The sequence below is a fragment of the Syngnathus typhle genome, linkage group LG8, assembly GCF_033458585.1.
Source record: "Syngnathus typhle isolate RoL2023-S1 ecotype Sweden linkage group LG8, RoL_Styp_1.0, whole genome shotgun sequence".
Lineage (NCBI taxonomy): Eukaryota > Metazoa > Chordata > Actinopteri > Syngnathiformes > Syngnathidae > Syngnathus > Syngnathus typhle.
Window position 1 is genome coordinate 9,489,653 of NC_083745.1, and position 27,768 is coordinate 9,517,420.

At 41.9% G+C, this 27,768-nt stretch overlaps 4 protein-coding genes and 1 long non-coding RNA gene across 8 annotated transcripts in view; 2 read left to right on the forward strand and 3 right to left on the reverse strand.

Annotated features, from left to right (window-relative positions):
- Positions 1-14,708, reverse strand: part of slx4ip (SLX4 interacting protein) — a 29,635-nt gene extending 14,927 nt beyond the window's left edge. The window contains exons 1-4 of one of the 3 annotated variants that reach the window (XM_061284693.1): positions 14,321-14,706; positions 13,991-14,062; positions 8,495-8,584; positions 8,102-8,228 (exon numbers count right to left, since the gene is read on the reverse strand). In XM_061284693.1, the coding sequence (XP_061140677.1) occupies positions 8,102-8,228; positions 8,495-8,584; positions 13,991-14,062; positions 14,321-14,347 (316 nt within the window). In that variant the 5' untranslated portion in view covers positions 14,348-14,706. Of the gene's footprint in view, positions 1-8,101; positions 8,229-8,494; positions 8,585-13,990; positions 14,063-14,320 lie in introns of all 3 variants that reach the window. The other 2 variants (XM_061284694.1, XM_061284695.1) reach the window with 2 other exon arrangements.
- On the reverse strand, positions 2,890-7,621 carry LOC133157979 (uncharacterized). The gene is made up of 2 exons (XR_009715112.1): positions 7,370-7,621; positions 2,890-3,303 (listed from the first exon to the last, which is right to left on the reverse strand). It is a non-coding gene; the product is annotated as an uncharacterized LOC133157979 (long non-coding RNA).
- A 301-nt stretch (positions 14,709-15,009) lies between the features above and the next one.
- Positions 15,010-17,741, forward strand: mkks (MKKS centrosomal shuttling protein). Its single transcript, XM_061284686.1, has 4 exons — positions 15,010-16,085; positions 16,300-16,481; positions 16,560-16,670; positions 16,743-17,741. The coding sequence occupies exons 1-4, from the start codon at positions 15,101-15,103 to the stop codon at positions 17,163-17,165; spliced, it is 1,701 nt and encodes a 566-aa protein (XP_061140670.1). The 5' UTR covers positions 15,010-15,100; the 3' UTR covers positions 17,166-17,741.
- Positions 17,742-19,862: 2,121 nt separating this feature from the next.
- memo1 (mediator of cell motility 1) lies at positions 19,863-23,526 on the reverse strand. The gene is made up of 9 exons (XM_061284697.1): positions 23,098-23,526; positions 21,805-21,886; positions 21,649-21,717; positions 21,330-21,442; positions 21,136-21,247; positions 20,741-20,883; positions 20,567-20,643; positions 20,351-20,455; positions 19,863-20,099 (listed from the first exon to the last, which is right to left on the reverse strand). Exons 1-9 carry the CDS (start codon positions 23,156-23,158, stop codon positions 19,968-19,970), a joined length of 894 nt encoding a protein of 297 aa, XP_061140681.1. The 5' UTR covers positions 23,159-23,526; the 3' UTR covers positions 19,863-19,967.
- Positions 23,527-23,994: 468 nt separating this feature from the next.
- On the forward strand, positions 23,995-27,449 carry spast (spastin). Of its 2 annotated transcripts, none has more exons than XM_061284690.1 (16): positions 23,995-24,396; positions 24,479-24,562; positions 24,627-24,710; positions 24,918-25,078; positions 25,146-25,258; positions 25,330-25,423; positions 25,500-25,574; positions 25,714-25,785; positions 25,890-25,965; positions 26,052-26,143; positions 26,241-26,320; positions 26,415-26,457; positions 26,532-26,611; positions 26,700-26,770; positions 26,856-26,896; positions 26,974-27,449. In XM_061284690.1, the coding sequence occupies exons 1-16, from the start codon at positions 24,279-24,281 to the stop codon at positions 27,097-27,099; spliced, it is 1,410 nt and encodes a 469-aa protein (XP_061140674.1). In that variant the 5' UTR covers positions 23,995-24,278; the 3' UTR covers positions 27,100-27,449. The 2 variants fall into 2 exon arrangements, with proteins under 2 accessions (XP_061140674.1, XP_061140676.1); XM_061284692.1 differs by having other exon boundaries at positions 24,340-24,396; positions 24,617-24,710.
- The last annotated feature ends 319 nt before the right edge of the window (positions 27,450-27,768 follow it).

Sequence of the window (27,768 nt, forward strand, 5' to 3'; positions counted from 1 at the left end):
CTCTCGCATAGTTTGTGGTGAACGGTCACATGAATGTGATCCGTGCTAAGGCTCAGGCCCTAATTATATGGGAAAAGAGTGTAGTGTGACAGCTATGGTAGGGATTGTGGTTATGTGTTAAGAAACTGCAGCTGACCCCATGGACGAGGTTAAGAAGAAAAAGTGAGAAAACTTTAAGTAAGGACATGAGAGGAACTCGGGAATATAACAGGAGAGGATATGCCCAAAAAGTAGCCGAAAAAGTGAACGGCGCGTGTGATTATTTATTGGGCTGTAGAGTAGAATCAGATTGACGTATAAGAAAGACAGGGCGCATATAGGCCAGCTTCTTAAGAGCTACATCAACACCACATAGCACTAGGAGGATGGGGGTTGCCCAGCAGGGGCCAGAGACAGAAGGGTGAGCAGGAAGAAGAGAGCGCTCGCTGCAGCGCCTACGCCAATCAAGATCCATTCTGAGCCTTGGAATTCCTTTGTTCCCGTCACAGGTCTCTGTTTCACCCTTGGCTTAATCTTAGACTGCCATGCGCCTGGTAACGTAGAGCAGGGCAGGTAAATCTGCCACTGGCATGCCTCTCTATTTACAGACAACTCCCTCACATTGCAGCCACTCACATAAATAGTAAGAGTTGTGGTGGCTAAGGGTGAAACAAAGAGGAAAATAATTGGAAGAGATGCATCTTTATTTCCTAGAAAACAGACCTCCAACAAAGAAAGAATGTGGGTAATTGAATAGTTTTGTTGAAGGGATATAGAAGGGATCTGATGGCACTGAAATGCAAAGTAATTTCTTTTTTTAAATTCACAAAATCCACATAAGACATCCGCTGCCTTTATTGATCATTTGTAACACATTTTCCAAGAGTAAAGAAATCCAACAACACTTGTGCTTTTGCTACAATGACCATGGTCAGGCTGCCTTAAGCCCCCTTCACAGAGCTGCCAAGAGGAGTCAGTGGTACACTGAGCAGCACTCGCAAAGCCCTCTCCCACGGCTATTAGTGACCATTCATCTGGGGAGCCTGGGAAAATGCCTTTACAGCCTGTAGTGACCATGGGGAAAGAGGCTGGCAGGTGTTCCCTCCCCTCTAAGCCCTGGCACCTGTGCAGGAAGAGCAAGAAGTACCCGGCCGTTCTGCCATGGGCTGAAATGAACTCGACTGTAAGTACCACCAAGAGCCATTGTCACAGCCACTCCAACTCTGGTCGGTACACTTCTCAAACATGCCGTTACAAGAGGTCTTACATTGAAAGATAAGATAACCTTTGCTACACACAGTAGCACTTGAAAGATACTATATGGTTCTGTTATTAATAGTTGGATTTGCAAAATGTGCTGAAAGGGCCATCGAGAGAAATACCTGACTTTGTTGAGACGTTTAAAGTGGGAAGCTTGACCTGGGATCAAAAACATGGAGATTGCAATAGCTATAAAAAAAAATTGCATTTCAGTCTTTTTCTGAAATCCTTCAGCCCCTACTTGGTAATCGAGCATCCACATAGATGAGAATTGCTATGAAACTCTTACAGTCATTACAGTAAATAATCACTCAATTCCTTACATACAGTATTATATCAGGCTCCCTATTATCCGTTCAGTTTAAATATGCAATTACTCAAAGAAACATTCTTGTGCGTCAAGGAGATCGGCAGCCTCTCCCAGGATGTAATGTTTCGAGCCTTCTAAAAGTCGGGCTTGCTCATTCTTCTTGTACAGAGCCAAACTGTTTGGTGGGAAAAGTTCTCTCTGTTCATCCCTCTGAAAACAAATAAATCACATCACCATGAGCTAATCATGGAGTCAAGTAGCCTTAGTAAAAAAATCGGTGGTAAAGTTCTCTGAATACATGGATAGGCTCTTATCTATCCCGATTTAGCTGCTGACTCAAATCCAAGAGAGAAAAAACAACATCCAAATGGTATTCATATACAAGGGTCACTTATTGTTTACATAAGTAGGAAACTAATGTTTTGTCATAATCAGATGTTTACTAATCACTGTTTGGAATCTTCACAATTATCAAAGAACGCCCATCTTCTGGAAGAATAATGTTCCATACAAAACAGTTCCACAGAAAAACTTGCACAGAAGGTCCTTGGAATGTTAAAAGCTGTTGATGACTTTTTTGAAGTGCCAACAGCTGAGATTGTTACATTACCCTTAGAGCTGCCATTAGCTTAAATGCGACAAGAACAACAATACCCCTTCACACCAACAGACAACCTGCAAGAACCTCTGTGAGGGGATTTGCGGGCTAGCATTTCACTTGTTTGCACAACTGATGATCCGAATATTTCAAACCTACTCTGAGGTTAGCTTGACTAAGCCTCATCTGTCGTCCTCTTTTTATGCCTGCCTGCTGACTTTCCACCTTTCCTGTTCATCGACCTCACTCACAAGGGACAATGAAAGGGCCAGAAATGTCATTACACTCACTTAAGACCTTTAATGGAGCCACATAGTCCCCTTTGAGGCACTAGACCTTTTCATGTTCTGAGAATTGAACACGCAGATAGTGAGAGTCATAGTCATGTTCCACTGCTTACATTCTTTCTGGCATTACGACAAGACGCTTAATCATTTTTACATGCATATTTCACTGCTGAGACACATTGGTTGCTCACGCAACAGAGATTGTATGTTTGTGGGTGTCTGTTGACAAGGGCATCTGCCTGTGGTCATCATTAGTGATGTTTCCCAGATAAACTACTGCAATCCCAAGTTCTGATTTTAAACTGCATTTTGATTTTTTTTTTTAACTTGGGTTATCTTTATCTGATATTTACATTCATTTGATGATCTCGAAAATTGAAGTAAGGAAATTTTGAGAGGAGGGCAAGGACTGAATGCTGACAGCAGACTTAATAACAGCTCATACAATATTCAAGTCAAGTCAAGTCAAGTTTATTTGTATAGCCCTAAATCACAAGCAGTCTCAAAGGGCTTCACATAGACAGAAATTGACAATTATTCTCAAAGCATCCCCTGATCTTAAGCTCCCAAAAGGGCAAGGAAAAACTTAAAAACCCCTAGCAGGGGGAAAATGAGAAACCTTGAGAAGGGACCACAGATGGAAGGATCCCCCTTTCAGGATCACCAGGTTGAAATGGATGCAGAGAGGGCACAAATGATACAACATGAAAATCAATTAAATAAAAAGTGGATGTCCATGTCACAGCAGAGGGCTGCCGAAAGGAGCCCTCAATTGTCCTGGCAGTGCTCTTCGAGGAGGTTGAGCTGCAGTTCCCCTATCCTGAATTGGCCACGAGAATCCAGATAGCCGCTGTCAGCATGGGTACCACCTAACCACCTCCCCGGCCGGGGAGGGGGGAGGGAGGGGGTGTAGAGGGAGAGAAAACAAACTCCAGCCGAATCGGCCACTACAGGTTAGTTAAAGGCCATGTCATAGAAATGTGTCTTTAAACGTGTCTTAAATGTTTCTACTGAGGTAGCAGTCCTAATATCCATTGGTAGGGCATTCCAAAGCTCTGGAGCCCGAATAGAAAATGCTCTAGAGCCTGCAGACATTTTCTTAGCCCTCGGTGTCGCTAAAAGGGTAGCGTTTTGCGAACGAAGGTTACGAGACGGAACATAAGGAACAACTAGGTCGACGAGATATGAAGGCGCTAAGCCATGCAGCGATTTATAGGTTAATAGAAGAACCTTGAAGTCACATCTTAAATGGACCGGAAGCCAATGTAAGTTGGCTAGTATTGGGGTAATGTGATCAAATTTTCTTGTCCGAGAGAGCAGCCTTGCAGCGGCATTTTGTACTAACTGTAGACTTTTGATGCGGGACTTAGGAAGACCCGAAAATAGTACATTACAGTAGTCCAGGCGCGACGTGACGAACGCATGTATAATAGTTTCCGCATCACCGGTCGAGAGGATCGGACGAATCTTTGCAATATTACGAAGGTGAAAAAACGCAATTCTGGTTATATTCTTAATGTGCTTTTGAAAGGAGAGAGTTTGGTCAAATATTACCCCGAGATTAGTTACAGTATCGCTTTGAGTGATAGTACGGTTATCTATAGTTATAGCGGTTTCCTTGAATAAGTGTTGATAACGAGCTGGACCAATTATCAACATCTCAGTTTTATCTGGGTTAAGACGAAGGAAGTTGAGAGACATCCATTGCTTGATCTCCGCAAGGCACTTCTCAAGATTACAACAATCCCGCGGATCTGTCATCGATAACGGCATATATAATTGGGTGTCATCCGCATAGCATTGAAAACTAATATTATATTTACGTATTATGTCCCCAAGCGGAATCATATAAATATTAAAAAGAATTGGTCCGAGAACCGATCCCTGTGGGACACCACATGTAACATTATAGAGCTCCGAGGACGCATTGCCATGGACCACTCGGTGCGTCCTGTTTGATAGATAGGAATGGAACCAGCCTAGTGCTGACCCTGAAATACCAACACAACTTTTAAGACGCCCTAATAAAATATCGAAGTCTACAGTGTCGAAGGCAGCACTAAGATCGAGTAGTAACAGTACAGACGAAATGTTTGAATCCATAGCTACGAGGAGATCATTAGTCACTTTCGCAAGTGCTGTCTCAGTGGAATGATTAGCTCTAAAACCAGACTGAAAAGTGTCGTATCGATTATTGGCGACCATGTAATCAATAAGCTGCTGCGCTACTACTTTTTCAAGAAGTTTTGCTATGAATGGGAGGTTTGAAACTGGCCTATAATTACTGAGACAGTCCGGGTCAAGATTTGGTCGCTTAAGTAACGGTTTAATGATAGCGGTTTTAAAGGCTGTTGGCACTATCCCAGAGGAGACAGACAGATTGATTATATTTAAGACGGACGGTCCTAAAATTTGAAATAATTCTTTAAGTAGTTTGGCTGGAAGAGGGTCGAGTAAACATGTTGTTTGTTTAGCCGCACTAACAATTTGTGTAAGCCTTTCAAGAGACACGCTTTTAAAAGTTGAGAGGGTTGTTGCATGATCATCAGCGTTGGTAAACGGCGTGCTCGACCGAGCGATTGGAATGCTATTCTTGATCTCATCCCTAATGGATTCAATCTTTTGAGCAAAAAATTTCATGAACTCGTCAGCTGAGTGGAAGGAACTATCGGAGGTCGGCTGGCGCAGAGTCAGCTTTGCCACTGTATCAAATAGGTGTTTCGGATTGTTTTTATTGAGATTAATAACTTGCGAAAAATATCGAGTTTTTGCTAAGATAAGCGCATCTTTATATTTCAGGAGGCTATCCTGCCATGCCTGATGGAAAACCTCAAGTTTGGTTAGACGCCATCTGCGCTCATGCTTTCTACATAATTGCTTAAGCGTACGCGTTTCATCTGTGAACCATGGAGTAGGCACTCTACGGCGAGTTTTCAGACGTAACGGCGCCACAGAGTCAATGGCATTTAACAATGTCGCATTGAATTCATTCGTAAGATTATCAATAGAGTCGGCGTATGTGAGAAAATTAGTGCTTGCCGGCGACAGTATTTCAGATAGCGCAGTTGCAGTCATAGAGTTGAAATGACGGCTCCTATAATGCTGATTGCTCTCTTGTCTTTGACAAGGAACTATAATTTCAAACTTTATTAAGTAATGATCAGACAAAACAGTAGTGTATGGCAGTACTGCTATATTTGAGGTTGCAAGTCCTCGGGATAATACCAGATCTATGGTATTTCCATTCTTATGCGTTGCTGCCTGTACAGCTTGCGTAAAACCAAAGGTATCAGTTAAAGTCTGAAACGCCGAAGTAAGTGGCTCTGACGGTAAATTCATGTGGATGTTGAAATCGCCCATGATAATTATATTATCCGCATTGGTTACTAGATCAGCCACAAATTCTGAAAATTCATCCAGGAAGCCAGAGTAAGCCCCGGGTGGACGGTAAATAACAACAAGATAAAATGACGGTAAAGCGGTGGATCGGACAATGAGAACCTCAAATGTTTTAAATACGTTGATCGAACGAGGCCTAAAACTAAGCTCGGAATTCGAGATGAGGGCGACACCCCCACCCTTTTTTCGAGGACGCGCCACATGCGAGCTCACAAAATTTGGAGGCGAGGCCTCATTAAGCGGCATCAGTTCATTAGGTTTTAACCAGGTCTCGCAGAGACCAAAAGCGTTTAGATTATGTTCTGTGATGAGATCATTAACGAGAATGGCTTTCGTATGAAGCGATCTAATATTCATAAAACCAAGTTTAAGTGTAATTGGTCGATCCGGGTGCGTATTTATCGAAGGATATTTATACGAAATGCGAGTAAGATTGTGTTCTCTAAGCCTGACATCACCTCTCAAATGTTTGTTAGCGCGGTGGGCTGATACGACCGTGGGAATCTGATAGTAAATATTTGTTACACGTATAGAATTATCTGAAACCGGCACCGTTTCCTCAGCAAAACCGGTCGGGGTGGAGTGATTGGATTTGTCTACTACCCCAGTAGAAAGTGCGTTTATGTGTACTGTCGCACTATTCAAACTATCACGCTCTAGTCTACACAAGGAGCTATGTGCATGCTGGGAGTCTAGCCTAGCGCTAGTTAACTTTATCTTAACAGACTCCAAACCCATCCTGACAGGTGGTCTAATCACCTGTGACCCGGCCTGCTCTAAAGTGACCTGTCATGTGTGGCTCAAACAGTAATCTATATTCCTAGAAAGAGTGAAGGCGCCTTCACGGTTAGGGTGAAGGCCGTCCTTCCTCAGCAGGTCGGGGCGGCCCCAGAAGGAAGGCCAGTTATCTATGAAATACAGTCCCTGCTTCTTACAGAACCCAGCCATCCATCGATTAAGGGAGACTAATCTACTAAGCCTCTCATCAGTGCCTCTCCCAGGCAGGGGGCCAGAGACAAATACTCGATGCCGACTCATCTTTCTAGCGAGATCACAAGTCCTCGCTATGTTTCTCTTTGTGATCTCCGACTGCCTCATCCTAACATCATTGGAGCCGACGTGTATCACTATGTCCGAGTAGCTAGTGTTGATGGAACTACGCTGTTGACTAGACCTATTGCGAGTCAGCTCCCTAAGATTAGCTTCTATGTCGGGTGCTCTGCCCCCAGGAATACACATTACCGTGGCTGGATTTGTAAGCGTAATATTTCGGGTAATGGAGTCACCTATGACCAAAGTGCGAGGGCCAGTAGACCGAGATGACTTTGGACGGCTATGCGTCTTACCTGGCTCATCGCGATTAGCAAGCCGCTTGGGGCTAATGCTAACTGGGCTAGCAGGCTGACTACAGCCCGCGTCTGTATCCGCCACATCTACAGTTATCGCGCAATTCTGCTCTAACTGGCGGACACGTCCCTCTAGCAGGGACAACCTCTCTAAGAGAAGGGTGCAGTTGGTGCACGAAGCCACACAAACCTCTCGATCCGCAGCCATACTTTGTGTCCGATGATCGACGGCAGACAAACGGCCACGAAGCCTCCGCTCTCCCAGGCACTCCAACTGTGAAAAAAAAGATCGACAGTGTAATAAAAGATTCAAACTTACTTTAGAGTCAGGGAGATGAGTTCCACGCTGGAGAAAACAAAATCGTCCAAGCCTGAAAAGTATTGGGAGTCTGGCTGAGAAGGAAGAGGGCCACAATGTCTGGGAGGCTCTGGTTGTTGTTTAACAAATGAAAAAAAAACAAGTGACATTGCTCCCTGGAGTACCATAGTCTGACGAAACCTGGTTTACACTATTAATGGAAGTATCCTTCTCGTAAGCTGTCGAAGTCTCAAACACGCCTGAGGCGACATCACCCACAGGGGTCACCCATTCTGACAGGTCACAGATTTTTCCATGACACTGGCATTGAAGTTCAAGCATTTGAAGTTTTGTTTTGTTTTTTAAAGGGGAAAAAAAATAGCCAAGACGGGACTGGCTTGTTCAGAACAAACAAGCACACGGCCCCCACTATTTAAAAATTTTAGTAGAATGGTGAGTTGTATAATCAGTGGGATTTTTGTTGTGGGTTTTTTTTGTCTATAAATTTAAAATGTCTATGTGTGACCAGTTTGTGTTGCAAAACAGTTGGAGATCACTGTCATAACGAAAGGCAATCAAATATTTATTGCCAAACCATTGAAATGTGGGTCATAAAACGATTACCTTTCACAACAAAAGCTGAAGCAGGTGCTAGCTCCTTTTTGTGTTTTGGCTGTCTTCCTTTTTCTAAGGATTCAGTGAACTGCTTAACTCTTTGGTCCACAGCATCACGAATCAGAGCTGTTACTTCCTACAAAACAGGGACATTTCATTACATTTTGCAACATGCATGTTGCGATTGCATTGGTGACAGTGGACAGCCAGCCAGTGTGGAGGTCTGTTCAAGAAGCTAGGTGAGGAACAATAAAGCCCCGGAAGAAGAATGGACACAAAGCCCAAAGTCATTTCACATTCCACGCTACTGTTTTCCTTTCAAGCCCCAAAGCAGTACAGACACTAGATGTTCGTTCACACACACGCTTAATCACACGCCCGCCCTTCTCATTGTGTCCCTACCTCGATGTCGCTTGTAGTAAACCAGCTGGCGTCCTCTTGGCTGCCCAGGGGCAGGACGTGGAGATCCACCAGCACGGCAAAGTTCCCACACTGCAAGACAAAGAGGAAGGACAGCCGCAGGTTGCTGTAGGCAATTGAGCTCAAAGACAACAAAGGAAATCAGAGTGTGAGTGATTGACAGCGAAACAAACGACAAACGACCCCACCCCCCCACCCAACTCCAACATCACCCCGGGGCTTTCATAGCAGTCGCTTCACTCTTCTTTCTCTATCCGAAAATATCTGATCTCTTATCCAATCATCTAAAATTAAATTAGGTGCTGTCTGTTGCCTTATGTTTTCTCTCCCAACATAAAAAGTTGGCTTCTGGTTTGACAAGTCTGCAAAACTTGATCCAAGTTGTGTGTAAATTGATACATGTTCATTGTTAATTCAAAATTTTTGTTTGATGGTGTGTCAAGAGATTTTTCTCATGTAAAATGCATGCTTTGGCGCAATAGTAAAACACTGTGTATGTACTATATTGTAGAGGCCTAAGAACGCGGCTGCTCAGTGGACTTCAGAAGCTCAGCAAAATTGTGTCAATGACAATAAGCTACAAGGGACAGGGAGGCCAGAACCGACGCGGCTAGTTAACTTGCTGATATATCTTTCTCAAGCTGACCTGGTTATGGTTTACACATGTAGATAGTTGCAGAGTGCAACTGATTATGGGGCTCGTGTGAAGCTCGCCTCTGCCTGGACAAGACAGTCAAGGACTAACACCGCCTACACCTCCTACAACTAAAACAGTAGCATTGTCCTTTAACCATGATGTGCGAAAATACAGCAAACTGAAGAAAAGAAAGAAGAAAAAAAGGGAAAAACACAACAATTCCATAAAAAAAAGATTTCAGGTTTGTTGTGTCCTGCTGTGTCCATAGAAGAAAATGGCACACTCAAAGCTTTGTTTTGAGCCAGGCCAATCCCCCGGGCTTAGGTTGCACACTAAACTCAACAACCTAGTCCTGAGGTATGTTCCCAAGGCCTTGTACTCAGAATGACGTAAGTAAAGAAATTAACAGGGGTAAAGTTGAAATTTCCGATGCAAGCCAACACCAAACCCTCCATTTGCCTGGTTGAACTCAATACATTGTCAAGACAAAATGGGATTCCTGGTTCCAATAATTTACTGTCTCAATGATATGATTCATATTGTAAATTGATCTTTTTAAATTCTTCTAGAGGTGGGAAAGACTTGGTGGCAAGCAGCGTTTCATGACCAATAAAGCGTAAATACAAATACACACATCTAGCAAACCCAACCATCTTGAATTTTGTCTTCACTGTCGACAGTTCCATCATGTGATTCAGCATCAGCACATTGCCTCTATCTGTCTTTGGAAAATCTAAATCCATAATAACACTGATAAATTACCAAACACCCAAAAACATTTAATCTGTTCAGGATCACGGAGCTGGGGCATATCCCAGCCAGTCACAGTGACGCATCAAAATCATTTGTAGAAATGTGAGCAAGCTCCTTGCCTATGAATGTCAGCTCTTCTTTACATATCAGTATTCTTTTCCACCCTTTGCTCTTTGTCTCTCATCGGTCCACGCTTGACTGGCGGTCTCAGCTGACTGCCTCCAACAATTACGAGTGCGTGGGAAAGAAAACCTAGCAACAGAGGATCAGACCTTGTCCGTCAAAACTGACAGAAAGACAAGGAGGAGTCCCACGGTGAGTTTTTGAGCTGCATTTGACATTAGCTCAGCTGGTTTAGGTATCTAAACCTTCAACAAGTCAGACCTCAGAAAGTAGATACAAAAAAGACACACACACACACACACAGACTGTTACTATAGCACCGAACTGAAAGCTATACATCTACTGATACAAGGTGCTGTACATATCCTAGCAGGGATCACAAGATCTATTAGATGCATGGCTTCAATTTAGACGAGCTAATGTGAGCTCTAAAGAAGAACACAAGGTCAATTTGATCAATATCTTAAAGGGAGCAGTAGGAAGGAACTCATGAAAAAAGTCTTAGGAGAGGCCTTGCTGGGTGAGTCCCCTCAAGTTATTTCTTAGCCTTTGATTGAATCTTTTACTTGGGCAAACAGCCAGATATCTAGCAAACGTTAGACTAACTTCTTTTTATCACATTAGAGGAGCAAACAAGACCTGATGGAAATAAGGCATTCATGATAAGCATCAGTCTACTCTTCGCTCACAAACAGCATGTGATTTCTTCTCCGAGACTAGGGGAAAACCGGAATGTAAACTAATGCAATCACACTAATGACTGAGAAAACAATTAATTCATCAAGCAAAGGTTTCGGACGGAGGCACAGAATTCCCCTTTCGGTGATAACGTTAAAGGAGTGGGTTGAGATTTTACAAAAGGACGTTGGTTGTGAATGTGTGACAGAAAGAAGAAGGATGCAAGTGACAGAATCTAATTTGACCCAAAAAGTCTTTACCTTCCAACACATCCCTATCATGTGGTCTAAATTTGCCATCTCCTTGCACAAAGAGTGACCAGTGGATCTCTGAGGTGAACTCTGCCATGAACTATGACCTACACTTGTGACCCCCTTTTTTGGTGATATATCCACAAGCAGAATGAGGTTTGAGTGACGGCACACAAGAACCGGAAAGAAGGCAAAATATTTCAGTGTGATTGTTCAATGCCGCAACCTTTTAAAGGAGCAATCTCGGTCCGAGAGTTTAATTAACCTGCCATATTCATAAATCAAATCCACCAACTATTTTGAGTGTATTTTAAAGGTAATTGTCTGTGAGACTGTTTCATCGGTTGGGGGGGGGAACCTTTGATAACGGTCCAAGTTTGAGAGGAAGTTACTCTTTTCATGCATACTAAAGAGAGCCGGCACTGCTTTGTTCTCCGTCTTGCACAGGCCTTTTCACATTATTTAAGGATGTAAGCTGAAGGCTGAATGAGAAGCGGCAACAACAAAAAAAACGCTATTTAATACCAAATCCTTTGTTGTCCCATCTTTTGTGTGCTGACACAATGTGAATGAATAGGAGTGCGTCTTCCTACAGGCAGAGCTAAAGCTCTCGATCCTAATTCTCCCTGCTGTCAATCTTTTAACCGTGGGCTGTATAAAACAGAAAACAGACAACAGAAATATCTTAAACATAAGCTCACCGCTGTCCACCGCAGGCAAAACAAGAATCAAAACAACTCCATTATATTTTCAGCCCGTAAATAAACAATTCCTGTCACGAACCCACTGATGGTTCCCTTCTGTTCTACGGGGCTCTGGACTATATCACTTTCAGTTCCAAAAACACTCTACCTTTCCTTATCTCCCTTCCAGACCTGGCCGTCCGCTCTCACTGCTCCGAGATGGGCACAGGGCCCGAGCCCTACGAGCGGCTTCATCCGCTTCCCCACCTCGTTGCCCTTTGCCTTTGCTATCGCGGCATATAAGAGCCAGACCTTCTCAGACTGCACTTAGCTCAGAGGCTAACACTAACCAGCCACAGATGTTTACATTAGATGAGAAGGGGCAGCAGATGTGGTCTCGGTCGGGAAAACTTGCATCTCTCCCTTTTTCGGACTTTCTCTCTCTGTCTGTAGTCTACAAACAATGTGGCGTAGTGCACTTGATCTGTGGGTGTGACATCTATTCCACAGGCTTTATTTGACTCATTCTAAACTCCCTCTGTGAGTCTCCTGGGTTTCCCTGTGAAAAAAATAAACAAAGTTCTCCACTTAGATGTTTCAAACTGTCAGAGATATAGAGTGATGAGACTCAAGAATGTATTATTATCATTGTGTACGTGTGCATGCGTCGTGTAAAGGCAGTCTTTATACAGGTGAATGTCAGCACACCTTTTCTGATCATAAAAAAGAGACACAACCCAGGAGTGGAATTCAAACAGCAAGAACGGACAGGAATATCTTCAGGAAAAGTACAGCAAATAAAACTCGGGCAGACACTGCCTTCAGAAATTGGGGAATATAAATTGCTGGCTGGGAGGTGTTTGGTTTCCTTATGAAAAGTATTACGTACGCTGTTTTTTTTTCTGCCCAATGTCAGCTCCTTTGGCTACTTAAGATGGATTCGCAATGTTGGAAAACGTCAAAATGTTTGCTCTGATAGTGTACAGAGACATGATGTGTGGTCCCACATGGGCTCATCTACAGAGTGACAACAACACTAAACAGTGCATAAAACCTCTGACATGAAAATGTTCTGCGGTGCCTCAAACCTTTTCTACAAACAAAGAAAAAAAACCAACAACTGGGTTTCTGCCACCGCTTTCTACATCAGATGTTTAAATGTCGGTGGTGCATTCTGTTAATAAAAGGCAGATTGCAGGGTTCTCGAGTGGTAATGTCCTGGCAGCCAGCACTTCAATGTTTTTGCCTGAAGGCCCTTTTCGGGAGGTCTGTGAAGTAGCGGGTGACTACATGGTCTAGGCCTATAAGAAAGTGCACCCCTTTCAATTTTGCAGACGAGGGTGGGAGCTCCTTTGAAAGAAGGGGGGGGAAAAAGAAAGGATCGTAAAACCTACTAGTGAAGAGCCTAGTAAACATAGCACTGTGAATCAGAGAACATGATGCACAAACGCTTTCACTGGACTCGGAAACTGCAACAGGCAAACTGAATTACATACATTCCAAAATATAATGTTACCGTGGAGAATGTTGTCCCAGAAGTCAATCCATTCATTAAAACTACGGTGACAGTGGTGTTGCTTTTGTGAAAGAGGAGCCAGTTGCAGTGGCATCAATGCTATTGTTTAGCCTGATCTCTTCTTACATGCTTGTTTGTGGTTAGTTGGTTGAGTGTGGTTGAGCCTCTGAGCATTTTCTCAGGGAGAATAACACAACTGTGTCATTATGTGCCCAGTGGGAAGGAACCCGCCGTGAACCTCTGGCTTTTTACTCTCCCACAACCAACTGATGGTTGGGGGGTGGTGGGTGGCCTGTATGCAGGCATGCATATGAAACAAATAAAGAGGAGTGAATGTAATATCTGGTCTGCAGAGCACACATGGAAAAGTTGAGGATGTGGAGATCAGTGCAAAATGTCTGAAGCCCTTGTTCAAAACGCTCAATAAATGAAACATCAACAAGAGAGAGATCATCAGCTTTGCCCGCACTTAACAAAAACATCTGAGTTGCATTATTGCCGACAAGGAATCAAACTGAGGATGAACAACTCAGATTGTTTTAATAGAAGTCGTTTCCTGTTTGGTATGCATTGACATTCTCACTAGTAAAGACTCAGGTGGAGGCAATCCATGTTTGACATTTGCACCAAACTTGACCGGGGCTCGAAATTAAGTGGGCACAAAACCGTTACGCTTGTATGGTAGACGTTAAACGTGTGGTACTGCCTTCCTCTAGCGGTTAAAGACTGTTACTACGAAACAATAAAATTAATAGAATCTTACTGAAACCTATCTAAATATATAGATAGACAGACGAACATTTCCGCAGGTACATAAAATATATTTTGTAGTTTCACCTGTGTTCCTTGGTGGAAATAGAAGCAGGCACAATCTCTGGCTGTGATATGGACTTCAGAGGCTATAGTATTCTGTGCACATACAGTATGTGAGAAATAGTTTGCCAATGAAAAAGAACGACTAGCTTTGTGGCTCCAAGGTTCTGGGTTCAAATTTAGAATCAAGCCGTCCCGTGTGGAGTTTGCAAGTTTTCTCCATGCTTGCGTGGTTTTCAGCTTCATGCCACATAGCAGAAACATGCATGTTAGGTTAAATGAATACTGTGCTCTAAAGACTATACCAGCTATGTTACAACTCTCCATACAGTATAACATTTTCTTTCCACTTACCTTAATGACAAATTTGAGAGGCGCCATTGCAGTTAATGCAGTACACTAGTTTTCGCTTCACTGCAGTGCAGGATTAATTTTTACGAATTTTCAATTAAACATAAATCCTGTAAACAGCTCTGTTCCTTTGCATATATATTGTACTTTGCAAATATTTTGTACTAAAGGCATGCATCTACAGTAAATGTTAAGATATTTCCTCCGTTTCCTACCGCTAATAGTTTTGAATTTCCGTGCTGTCATTGGGCTGCTGGAGATGACGTCACATTTCCTTAGCGTAATCTTGCAACGAAAACCAGTGTAAACGCAGTCGGTTTTAATGCAACAAAAACCGCGTACTAAAATCATTTTCTTTATGAGTTTGCTATCGCTTGAATTTTTACGCAAATTTATTATAACCGTAGGCTTGAAATATTTTTATTTATGCGACCACCGGACAAGTAGGACCCGCAGGACCCGACGCTTTGGCAACTGCTATGGCAACAAGTATTCTATATAGAAGCCTGTATTACATTTGATTAAAGAAATAACTTAATTGATTTAAGCCTGTTCAAGTGTGGTCATCGTTGAATGATTTGTGGTCCAAAAATAATGTTGTTTTTGTTTTCTTTTTATTTTAACGTGACTGAACCCTCATTTTCCGTTGTACTTTTAATTACAATCAGGCAAAGCCGTAGTTTGCAACACAGTTTTTAAACTCTGCATCTTAGTCAACCAATTCATCCGCAAGAACCACATTTTCCCAATTTGGTGTTCAAATGAACATTTAAGGGAAATGCGATGTCTCGACTCGTTAAGAAATCCCCAGCGCTTTGCACGGATCAACCATTGGAAAACAGTGACATTTTGAACAAGCTTCATCTTTTGGGTCAGCTTCTCAAATCTTGTTATGGTCCCTTGGGTAGACTGAAACACATTCATAACAACATCGGAGGGCAAATTGTGACCACCTCAACATCATCAGTGCTACTTCCAGCCATTTATTCATCAACACCGTTACTAAATCTAATCTTAGCCTCTGTTCGCAGCCACATATCTCGTTTTAGTGACTGCGGGTTGTTTGCAGCTATACTTTGTGTGACTCTTATTGAAAAAGTCAAACTGTCTGGTCTAGGACAAAATGAAGCTGTCAGGATAAATAAACACCTTTTGGGTCTGTGTACCGATTACCTTCACCAAGAAGCGTGTGGTTGTAAAGTGAAGCTCGACTTTTGCAATAGCCAAAACTTAATCAAGTTGGCTGACAGTATTCTCTGCAGCAAACCAGCCAGTATGCTAACAGAGTATGAAGCATTTCACATCAGCAAGTTGGCAGTGCAAGCCTTTTTACTAACTGTACCGTCTAACAGCTCTGGTACAGTAACTCTGGGCAAGACAGTAATTGTGTCCATTGAGGGTGTTTCTGTAATGGAATCTGCAGTGTTTCCAGGATTATTAATTGACATTCCAGATGGTTTTGAGAGCTTGGAGTTGATGACTCAACCATGCGAACCACTCCGTGTGGTATTGTTCAGCACATCCCTTGCGGGTGACCTTTCTGAAATAGGAGATGGACCGATTGAGGTCCAATACGGCGTTGACATGGAATCTCAGATCCTGGATCACCTCCTCGATATGGCCAAACAGGCATTGAAAGATGATGTGAAGCTATGTGTTTGTCAGAAGGTTATCCATCCAGTTCTGCAGCAATACCTAAGGAGTCACGGCATCATAGTCGTGGAGAGGGTGGGAATCAATCTCATGGAGCCGCTTACTCAACTCACAGGTATTCGCAATTTGAGACATTATTGCAACGTCAGCTATTAATTTACAGCCCTCAAATATTGCATACAGTATATAATTGGTCTAATGCTAGAAATGTATTAAATCATTTCTAGTAATATCAGAGATCTGGGTAAATGTTTAACATTCTAATCCATTCCTTTACTTTGAATTGTATCTGTGGCTTTATTCATCACACTTTTTGTTTACCTCTACAGGGGCTCAACCTGTCGCAACATTACACACGACAATCCCACACAAGGCCTACGGAAAAGTGAGGAATGTAACCTCAAGACATTTTGGATCCAAGACTATGCTGCATTTATATCCTGCTGAGGAGTCTGTGATTTGTACCACAGTCCTCTGTCACAGGAATGAGACCGTGTTAAATGAATTGAAGGTACGATTTAAAAAAAAAAAAAGGTGGTTATATTGTTTTTGTTTATATTGTTTATTTTTGTCTGTGTGGCCTTGAAAGGTGGCATTTCAGAAGACGGAACACGTGCTACGACTTACCCTGAGGGAACCGTTTGCTTTACTTGGAGGCGGGTGCACTGAGACCCACTTAGCTGCTTACATCAGACATCAAGTAAGAGTGATTTCTATTTTGTCTTAATTGCTGTCTCTATTTCCTCTACTGATTCCCCCATTATAATCCTAGTGTGCCGCCACATCAAGCGCATCAGTGTTAGGTTGCCTGCAAACGGAGTACCTTCTCGGCGTGGAGGCTTTCTGCAGCTCTCTTGAGTCGGTGGCTGCAGCACTACAGCATGACACTCGGGATTCTCTCATTGATCTGACTTTTGCTCACCACTGGACTCTTCCAAAAGATGTGACACAAGAGGACATTGAGAGTTTAGACAGCAAGTGTGGCTGTGGGCTGATGAAGAGTAACCAGACTAAGAAGTGGTGTCACTTGAATACTAAATATGCAGTCTTCTCACCTGCATGCTTGTCTCAAGATGGAGCTGTTCATGTAGATGTGATTGACTCCTTCACAGCAAAACTAAATGCTTTACAAGTCGCTATAGAAACTGCAAATATTGTCCTCGATATACGATATACAATACAAGATATGAACTGACGAAAAATATTAAGAGTGGTTAGGGTTAGGGTTGTAAACAAAGGGTTGTAAACAAAGGGTTTTTCACGCTCTTTGAAGACATTGGCCTTGTGAAAAAAACGCTGTCAGCAACATCATCTTAATTGTACTATTAATGTAATGCATAACATTATGGTCAATGTTGTTTTAAATAGGTTTGGAGTTTACTTTTTCAAACAAAGGGGAGTTTATTAGGTGCAATTGCCTAATCTACAGTAAAACCTCCCGGGTACTTGAACTTCCTGTTGAAGGAGAGGAATCACACACAAAAATAAAAAACTTTGAATATATAGAAGCTTAGAAATCAATTGCTGAGGAGCAGCACAGTCAGTGACTTACAGTATCCTGGTAGGACTTTTTTTTCCTTAAGTAATTTGAGGTTCCATTGTCTACTTTAAAGCGTAAGCAGAATGTTCTTTGTATCCTGTCTTTATGTTCTATCATCTTTGATATCTGCATTTCATCAGTTTACATATTTTGAGCAGTACTGTCACTTATTTCATTTGGATTTATAAGTGTATATAAGGAAATACAAGACAACATACTTGCTTTTCAGTATATTTTACTAGCTTTGTAACATAAATCCTTTGCCTTATCTGGAGAATCTTGCGATGCTTTGCCAGTGGAACCTGAGATCAAAAAACTCCGTTTCGGGAGTGGTATATTTTCGGAAAATGATGTAAGTTAGCGTGTTCTTAACAAGAAAAAAAAAATACACAGGAAAAAAAAATCTAAAATACAAATATTAGAAACCAAAAGAACAGTGTTAAGGTTCAGGCTTTGTCTTAGTACAGGAGTTGGGTGAGGTGGCGGGGGGACAACCACCACTCCGTTGATGAAAGCAAATGGGAAACAATTGGTAGCACTGGAAACCAATAGATGGGGGGGGGGGGGGGGGGTTTCACACACACGTGGACTGAAGGTGGCATTTGTGGGCACCAGGTAAAAAAGGCCAGGGCTTACATAGCAAAAAAAAAACGATTACACTTTCTAAATAAGACTATTTGTGAGAATACACTATAAATTTGTTTGTGCAATGTTGATAAAAAGGCACAACAACAACAGTGTGTCTGTCATGCTTTACTGGTTTGAAATCAACACCAGACCAAGTTACTGGTGACTCAACTTGCAGTCTGTGGCCACATTGTTTCAAACAAAACTATTTTCTTTACTTTCATATGGGGGTGAGGACAACAAACGTCGAGAGGACTAGATCACCTACAGTGATGCTTACAGCTCAACTATTCTTGGAATACTTTGAGTGTCTTCCAACTTTAGTTGAAATATTTTTTCACAACTATGTTTTCGAAATGTGGACACACCACATTACAATTTCAGATTAGAAAATTGCCCAGTTCACAAGAATTTACCCACCTAATTGTCATCAAATCCAGAAACTAGTGTTCATTGAGAAGCGGCTAAAGCTTCCTCTTCAAAAGTGTGTGTGTGGGTTGGGGGTTAATGTACTCGTTTATGTTCACCATTTTTTAAAAGTGGAAACATCAAGAGGAGAATCCCCGTGTCAAAAACGGCAGGATGATGGAAACCGTGTGCTGCCAGAAATATTTTGCCATGAGTCAATGCTGCCGTCACAATTAACCAACTGCTGGCATTCTGTTTCTGTATGCACTTAACCGCCTCATTATGGGGCACATTTCATTTAGCAGTAACTGCTAAATTCCAACTACAGCCCAGCATTATAGCTTTGTGCATATAAGGTAAAAAGCTTGAATGCCACTGATGATTAAATTCAAATACTCCCAATGCTTTCTGTTGTCATATGTTAACAGCCTCATGATTCCAAATTTGAAATTGAACCAAAACATTCAAACAAATGCTGGTAATGTTCTACAAGTCCCTACAGTAAATGGGCAGGGGGTAAACAACCATCTTTTTCACAACATGATTGGCAATTTGCACACTTCATCGGAATTTGTATCTTTAAAATGGAACGCTTTGTCACACCACTGGTTTAATGGGGGGAAATTATGTTGATGACTAAAAAGCATCTATGACAACACTGCTTATGTCCAAATCCACACAGTAATCAGTAAATATCACAACTACTAAAACTAGATAGGGGATAAATAAGATTTTGTTAAAAATAAAATAGATTAAAACAAGTTTAAGTAATGTGAGCTTTATCTGGTTTTTGGTTTTGTAAAGCAGGGGGTTAGTGAACGCAACTAAATGCAGCCCTGTTGTTCAAAATGCCAACGTACTATGTGAAACTGGTTTGACACAGCTGAAAAAACACTTCTTTAGCTTTCCTGTAATAGATCACTATTTTTGATTTCCATATCCTGAAGATTTGTTGTCTTCATTATTTATCTGAGGAAGATTACATGAGCATGAACCACCAAGTGTCCGATGATTGCTTATCACAACTCAAAATCCATTGAGTTCAGAGGACAGGGGACGACTGTGGCCCTCACAAGAGCCCAAATAAGATCGCCACTTAATTCAAACCATAATCATGTTAAACGTTATCTGACCTCAAAATTTTTCCATCGACCTATCGTCTCAGAATGTCGCTTTGAAACTGAAATATTCCACCTAATATTCTGAGACTGACAGCAAACTGGGAGGATAGTGGGGAGAAAGACAGGAGCGCTGGGAAGGTGATGTGGCTGACTGAGTCCTTCCTGCAAATAGAAGGCTTTGCTTTTTTTTTAGGGGGGGGGGGGGTTAAGGTAGGGGGGCAAGGGTGTATAGGTCTGGTTATGGCAATAGATAATAAACGGCAGGGCTGCGACGATGCAGTGACCCCTGCGATCATCGACCTCAATGAACGATGAGCGCCCCCGCAGCGTAGCTCACAGAGCTGTCCTGCCAGTTTCTGCACTCGCTCGACTGAGCGTAGTTCAGAAAACTGAAGTTCATGTCTATACCGCTCTTCCTCAGCTCTGCCACAGCCTGAAAGACATCAAAACACACAACGCTGACTGAACATGCGCTCAGTGTTCTCATCTTGGCATGCTTTTCTTTAATGTTCCTTGACCGTTTGCAAAAAATCTCATGAACTTCACTTCCAGTACAGTTCAACTTGCTTATACATATCCATCTAATTTTATGAACACCATTTGATGGCGTAGAGTGTTTTGGCAGTAAACCATGTGGCAGCTATGTCTATTTGTTAAACAGTATATTCATCCCCATTTACTCACATTTAGCAGCACTCCAATGGGGTGACGCCCACAGATGGTATTGCGGTACTTTTTCAGGTAGTTGGTGAACGGCATGGGATCCAACTGTTCTATAATGCCCATCCCCTTTCAAGACAAAGAGATAACACACAATGGATGACTTTCACTAGGAGTACATTCTATTCTGAAAACAATTCTTTCAGAAAAGAACACACTCCAAAGGTTGACATTGTTTACCATTTTGTCAAGATGCTCAATTGACCTGTAGATTTCCCCTTGAGATTGATCATAGTATGTGTATCGGAACCGCTGACCTTAACAAACAAAAATAAGTCACCCTTTTTAAGACTCGCTAAAATGCATACGTATATATGCGCGTCATTTCCTTTCCTTATGTTTATCGGAACTGACCCCAGTGGCAGAAGTCCGATGAGATAACGAAAAGGTTGGAAGGGTCTGCAAGGTACTTGCTGAGCAGCTTCCCGTACTCTTGTTCCTTGGACTCGCTCAGAGCTCCCACTAGTACGGGCACGATGCTGAAGTCATCTTTGTAGCTGACAAGAATTTGGAATAAATCAGTGAAAACAATCAGGGTGCAGTAATGTAAGGGAATGATTGCACTAATGTGATTCATGTTTAAGCATGTGCTGTAAAGAGCTCTTATGACGGCTGAATACATGAAACAAACCCACAAGTACACGCTCCACAAAATTATCCCCTTTATGCTGTCACGATACACCCAGATTTGTGTCCGTTCAGCCTTTGTTTACATCCAGCCTATTATTTTGTAATGAAACAGGAATTACCTTTCCATGGCTTTAGCAGTATAAGGCAAGTGCATTTCAATACTGTGCTCGTCTTCGTCCGTCTGCATGCTCATCCTCTCAAACAACCCTGTTTTCCAGAGGTCAGCATAAACTGAAAATCAGAGATTAACTGTAATTAATCGGATAGCCAAATAGCATTCACACGAAGGTGATTTTCAATCATCTCGTCATACCCTTCTGGTCGATTCTCAGGTCATACAAAGGTGTCCTGTAGACATCTGCTGTTGATAGGGCACAGCGGGAGAGGGGCACATGGTGAGAGGGTCCCAGGATGAACACCCTACGACTGAAGAGTAAAAGACATTGTGTCACTCCACAGTACCAGAACCCCAAAAGTGCCTGTTAAGTTGTATCCTTTGGAGGGCAAAGTCATAAAGGGTGCAAAAACTTAAAACACTTTCAAGCTTGATTTCACGCAATACTGAGCAAGTCTCTAGGTCTGACCCGAGAGGTTTCACTATACTTTCAAACAAAGACTCATCAAAGACTTACGTAACAGAAGGGTCAACCTGCTTGTAGGCATGCGCGGCACAAGCACCACAGTAGGTATACCCTGCATGCCTGCAAAAAAAATAAAAAATTTGCAACACAAATGAGATGGCTTGGAAGCCAAGATAACATTTCTCTTCAGTTTTTCAATGTGATTACGGAGCTATGATGGCTCTGGCGGGTTTGATTGTAGACTGTGCTTGCGACAACCAGCCTTCTAGTTGTGCATTCAGCTGGGCTCCTGAAAATAGAAGGAAAGGATCAATAAAACATGGCATACTTTTTATATTGTTTCAGCTAAGAATACTTTGAAATGGTAACTATATTGTTTACATCGATCCAATCAGACTGTTGTTCATTAAGGATTAAGGTCAAACTCACTGTTTTCCTAATGTTGGCCAATGTTGATACAGCAATTGAGATTTGGCAATTCAATGATACTTCTATCTTAATTATAAGTATTTGTATGCGTATATATCTTGGCGATACTAGGCCAGTATTTTCTTGGTATCTGATCAATATTAAACTATGCAGTATGACCACTATTGCTTGTGGAAAGAGGCACACCCTTAGCGGTTATACTTTGCAGCGGTATGTAACTGCACTGCAAGAGACTGTGAGGTGTTTCTAAAACTGAACCGTCTTAAGTAGCTAAATCAATAAAAACCTGAAATGCTTGTGTTAAAATTGATTTTTTTTAATTATTATTATTAGTTTTAACAGGTGTGCCTAAACTGCATCCAGGGTGCACAAATAAAATATTGGTTGAGGATACCATCCCTGCATATTTACATATTCAAGTTAAAACAACAGTTTTTGTGGGTGCATCAATTCTGAATACAGCAGCTTTTTCATATCGAGCAGAGGAAACGACATATAGAACAAACTAGCTATCATTACAATGCAGGCAGGGAGGCTTAAAGGGATAACTGGTTGCTGAGATGGGGGAAGGTGGATGCGCGATGTTGTTCCCCTAACCTAGCTGTTTGTCTCTCCGCAGGGACTGTTAAACGGCATAACTAAAAGCATTCCAGTGTTGCACACAACTAAACGAGGTCGTAACAAGACTGAAATGTATCTTCATGGCATCAAGAGTTGCGGCCATGTTTTATATAGCTATGTTAAGCAAGACTGTCACGCTGGCCTTTTTTTGCTCGAATTGTTGGAAAATGTTGAACTGTAGATATCTTGTTAAACACAAACGAGAGTAGGTGGTAGAAATTGACGAATGAGCGAGCAAGACAAGCTACTGCGAAATGTTAGCTATCTTATTTCCATCAACAAATGAAACGTTGTCGAAAGCTCTCGATTTGGGGGGTTGCTTTCACGGGGTATTAAAGACCAAACTACAAAATGCTAACCAAGGCAGAACATACAATGCTGGGGGGGGGTCAAAGACAAAAGGCAGCTATCACACGGTGTGCTAACGCCCGGTGCTGTGTTGACAATTACCCGAAGCAGAGTACCAGCTCCCGGCGTGACTTGCTTCTCTGCACACCACTCGGTTGGACATCTTGGTTCCAAAGCTGCCTATTTTGGTGTAGTTAGATCTTGTCAGTCGATTAAAATCTAATTGTAAGCCAGTGTCAGCAAACAAGTCTGGGAATTGATGGCTGTGGCTAACTTGTTAATGGAGAAAAGACAAAGAACAGTTGAGACTAGGGGAAACAGTCGGCTCAGAGGCTTGCGGGCTAAAGTGTTCCGTCAGCTGCTGTTGACCGGTTTGTCGAGAGAGGGAACCTACGTTCAGACAAGCAGCTCAAACTACAAAGTTCATAAATTGAAACACATCGGGCGCAATCAGAAAGAACAACACTAGAATTTCAGACAGTTGTCACGGTAAAAAAACAAGAGGAAAATGTTGGTTTGATTGATGAGCAACTCAGCCAAGGGGCGTCGCCGAAGTTGCCCTAGTGATGACTTTCAACAACTGTGATTGGCTGAGACACATGGGCGGGGTCTCGGACGTGACGTAACTGCTGGCAAACATTATTTTTATTTTTTATATTATTTTTTGTATTTTATTTTTTACACACACGTAGTGTGTTAAAACGCATATTTCCTACCACATATCGCTATGTAGTAAGCCTGACCTTTTCTAAATCAGTTCCATATTTGTAGAAGGAATTTAATCAGTTGAATTGTGAGTGTCTTGAACACAAATACATCATGAAAAATGAACCGAAAAATTAAGAACTATCTCAAAAAGCAGTTATCCCCATACTATTAAACCAATGTTTAGTTTTGTCTCTTAAGTGTGCTGCATTCTTTTTCCGACTCCAAAACAAACTAGAAAATGCTATTATCTTGAAAATATCCACGGAAGTACTCTTTATTCGCTACGCAATAGGACAAGAGGGCGGGGCTTGAATGCGAAGGCGGAAGTTAGTGATCGCTTTCGGAAATCAATACCGTACGTCCAAACTGTGTCATAGACCGCTATGAACAATAATACAGTACTATTTTCGGTATAATCTTCCGATGAGTTAAACTATCGTAAATATATTGATGCCGACTTATTTTAAACTCCAGATGTCGTATCGATCTGACTACAATGGTTTATTTAGCCTAACTTCACCGCATGGTGCTAAATAATATGCTAAAGTCTGAGCTGTAGATTTACAAAAGGAGTGATGTCGGTAAAAACAAATGCGAGTAAAGGCAGAGATACTGGCGAAGTGGTTAAAAACCATCATAAGCAAGCGTTTGAGTCTATATCCAAAGCACTGAGGATCGACGAAGATGATACAGGTATGTTTACGGTGCCCATGGGTACCATCTTACTTGTTTGCGGTTCTGTGACAGCTTTCTAAGAACTCTTGTGTGGTGGCAGGAGAGAAGGAGGAGGCTCTACAGTGGTACAAGAGGGGAATTGTTGAGCTGGAAAGCGGCATCGCGGTGACGATCACGGGACAAGGTAGGAACGGAGTAATTAGGACAATACTGTATGCTTGCTTTTACGCTAATTTAGCTGTCAACAGGGGAGCACTATGAGCGGGCCAAAAGACTTCAGGATAAAATGATCACCAACCTCACCATGGCTAAAGACAGACTTGCTCTTTTAGGTAAGAGACGATCTGATTTTGTCCCATATAATTCTCCTACGGGCACATCTATATGATTCTTAGCCTTTCTGTATGGGGATTGCATAGTCTCCTCTTTTCGGTAGACACCAGTCAATGTTTTTCTAACAAATATGTTAGGGTCTTATGCATGCTGTATCTGCTTGACAAAAAAATAAATAATAATTAGTACTGTCTGTGTCTGTACAGAGAGCACATTGGCTTCCAAAGGGAGGATTCGACCCCAGAATGCTTCAGAAAATGTTCCAAAACAAACAAAACCTAAAAGTCTGCCTGCCGTCCAAGGGGGGTCCAGAAACTCCAGGCCCTCCACAGCAGGAAGACCACCTTATAGAGCCCCTGATTTAAAGGTAAATGAGTTTAATAATCATGTGTCTTGTTATGATGGAGGTTGAGATATTATTTGTTGTTGCGAAGGTAACACCACAAGTGGGTAGACATTCAAAGCAGCCCCAAAAGAAGCAGCTGAAAAATTTCAAGAATGTGGACAGCAAACTGGCAAACATGATCTTGAATGAAATTGTAGACACGTAAGTTGAAATAATGCACTTTTCGAGAAAAGATTCTGTAGTTATTCCGTGTTTTCATGTCTTCATTTCAGTGGGGCATCTGTAACATTTAATGATATTGCTGGCCAGGATCTGGCCAAACAAGCACTCCAGGAAATTGTCATTCTTCCTGCCTTAAGACCGGAGGTGAACGTCTAAATATGTGTCATGGTCACCGTAATATGCACCACATTTCATGATTGGTCAATCTTTCCCTGTGTAGCTCTTCACTGGGTTGAGAGCTCCTGCACGAGGTTTGCTCTTATTCGGCCCACCAGGAAATGGGAAAACTATGCTGGTGAGTGAATTAGGAATGAGTGGTGTATTTTTTCCCATGCGAGAAGAAGCATGAATGCACTTGACTCTCACACCAAAACCAATGTTGTTGTTTTTGTGTTCAGTCAGCAATTGAATGCAGTTTTCGCTTCCTTTACTAGGCAAAAGCAGTTGCGGCAGAGTCAAACAGCACATTCTTCAACATGAGTGCAGCCAGTTTGACGTCAAAATACGTAAGTGCAGTCAAGATTGTACACGTGATCATTTTAATTTGTACTTTTTTTCTCCTGCAATATATTTAGTGTGATGTTCACCATCCACTGTAACCTCTTTTCAGGTGGGAGAGAGTGAGAAGCTTGTCCGAGCATTGTTTTCTGCTGCCAGGGAGTTACAGCCCTCTGTCATCTTCATTGGTTAGTATTGTACACTTGGAGTGGACCCATCCACCCAAATTAGACCCCCTTTATATTTGATATTCTGATTTTGCATCCACTTTCAGATGAAGTGGACAGTTTGCTCCGTGAGAGGCGGGAAGGAGAGCAGGAGTTCTCACGTCGTTTAAAAACCGAGTTCCTCATTGAATTTGATGGGGTAAGAGGTTTAGGACATTTAATGCTTACTACGCAAGGTACGTGTTGTAGTTATTGCTGCGTCCTTATTGTCACATTGGTGTGCTTTTCTGGGTCAGGTGCAGTCTGGAGGAAATGACAGGGTGCTTGTCATGGGAGCCACCAACAGACCTCAGGAACTAGATGAAGCAGTGTTAAGGTACCTCACTGTACCCTTTTGTTCTGCACAACAATCACTCCGGTTAGTTGTTTTTTTTGTCTGGATCATCAGTGTTCTCTGGTATATCCTGCAGGCGCTTTGCAAAAAGAGTCTACGTGGCATTGCCTGATGAGAAGGTATTTACCATCCCTACCAAAGTCAGGGTTTCTTTTGCTGTCAGCCTATAATTGTTGATGTTATATTTTGTCAGACGAGAGTCACACTTCTGCAACATCTTCTAGCAAAGCATGGGAGTCCACTGAGCAATAATGAGTTGTGCTGGCTTGCAAAGTGAGTTTATTATAGTCACCATGTCTATATTTACAACTTTACCCCGCAAGATTTTATGATGAACGTGCCACCCTTTCTGTATTAATAGAGCAACTGCAGGGTATTCTGGAAGTGATCTGACATCCTTGGCTAAAGATGCTGCACTGGGGCCAATCAGAGGTAGGAACCTTTCAAGTGATAAATGATCGCATCTTGTCCCGTAGGTAAGATTTACGTTATTTAATGTGAAAATCTTCTCACACAGAATTGGGACCAGACCAAGTTCGTCACATGGATGCTAGTGAGGTTAGTACATGCAATCAATGATGTTCCTTCTCCTTAGTTTGGAAGTTAATCTAAGATATCCTCCTCTCATTTTCAAGATGCGCAACATCAAGATAAAAGACTTTGAGGATTCCCTGAAGCGCATCAAGCCCAGTGTTAGCCCAGCAACTCTCAATATATACAACAAATGGAACAAGGACTTTGGTGACACAACTGCATTTTGAATTTGATTCATTTGCGTTTCAAAATAATGTAACATTAATAAATAATGTGGATAAATACTAACAACAGAGATCGTTTGGCAAACTTATGCTTGTACTATACTTATTTGATTTTGAGTACAGATTTGCATTTCTTGTAATACAAGGAAAATGTGTCTGACATTTTCTATGACTTTCAATATATTGTTATACTAAGAAACTTGTATTTTATTTTCAAGAACGTTCTATTTTTGACCTTCCACAAGAGGGCAGCACACTGATGTAAGTCTGAATCGCTCTGTACCAGAATGTTATTTTGTGTAAAAAAAAAAATGTTTTTTTTTCCGAAGGAATAAAATAGGACTGAAATCTTACTTTAGTATTTTCTTCAGTATATTTCTTGTTACAATTACCGCATTTGAGTAACCTGCATAAAAATGTCTGGTCATGTGTCCAACACGTACATTTGAGCATTTAAATTTCAATAATTGGATTACTGGTTGAATCTGAGCTTGCTGCAGATATGTCTGAAGCTTATCTACAACTCTTCTCTGTGATCTTGCTGCATCTGGAATAAACCTCTTTTACAAGTATAGCTACAGATGAGTGGAATGCCGTGAAATTGAAAATAAATATCCTCTTTTGCAATCCTGGCCACTGAAAAAATATGTTGAGATTCTGTCGTGTGTTCAT

What these genes read in the sequence shown, in the direction of transcription:
- spast (XM_061284690.1), top strand. Translation starts at nt 24,279, where the DNA reads ATGTCGGTAAAAACAAATGCGAGTAAAGGCAGAGATACTGGCGAAGTG. An exon ending in GATCGACGAAGATGATACAG is followed by an intron (nt 24,397 to 24,478) that starts GTATGTTTACGG and finishes GTGTGGTGGCAG; the next exon opens with GAGAGAAGGAGGAGGCTCTA. An exon ending in TTGAATGAAATTGTAGACAC is followed by an intron (nt 25,259 to 25,329) that starts GTAAGTTGAAAT and finishes TCTTCATTTCAG; the next exon opens with TGGGGCATCTGTAACATTTA.
- memo1 (XM_061284697.1), bottom strand. Translation starts at nt 23,158, where the DNA reads ATGTCCAACCGAGTGGTGTGCAGAGAAGCAAGTCACGCCGGGAGCTGG. An exon ending in GCCAGAGCCATCATAGCTCC is followed by an intron (nt 21,718 to 21,804) that starts GTAATCACATTG and finishes TTTTTTTTGCAG; the next exon opens with GCATGCAGGGTATACCTACT. An exon ending in ATCGGACTTCTGCCACTGGG is followed by an intron (nt 20,644 to 20,740) that starts GTCAGTTCCGAT and finishes TTGTTTGTTAAG; the next exon opens with GTCAGCGGTTCCGATACACA.
- mkks (XM_061284686.1), top strand. Translation starts at nt 15,101, where the DNA reads ATGTCTCGACTCGTTAAGAAATCCCCAGCGCTTTGCACGGATCAACCA. An exon ending in GCCGCTTACTCAACTCACAG is followed by an intron (nt 16,086 to 16,299) that starts GTATTCGCAATT and finishes TTACCTCTACAG; the next exon opens with GGGCTCAACCTGTCGCAACA. An exon ending in CTGCTTACATCAGACATCAA is followed by an intron (nt 16,671 to 16,742) that starts GTAAGAGTGATT and finishes TTATAATCCTAG; the next exon opens with TGTGCCGCCACATCAAGCGC.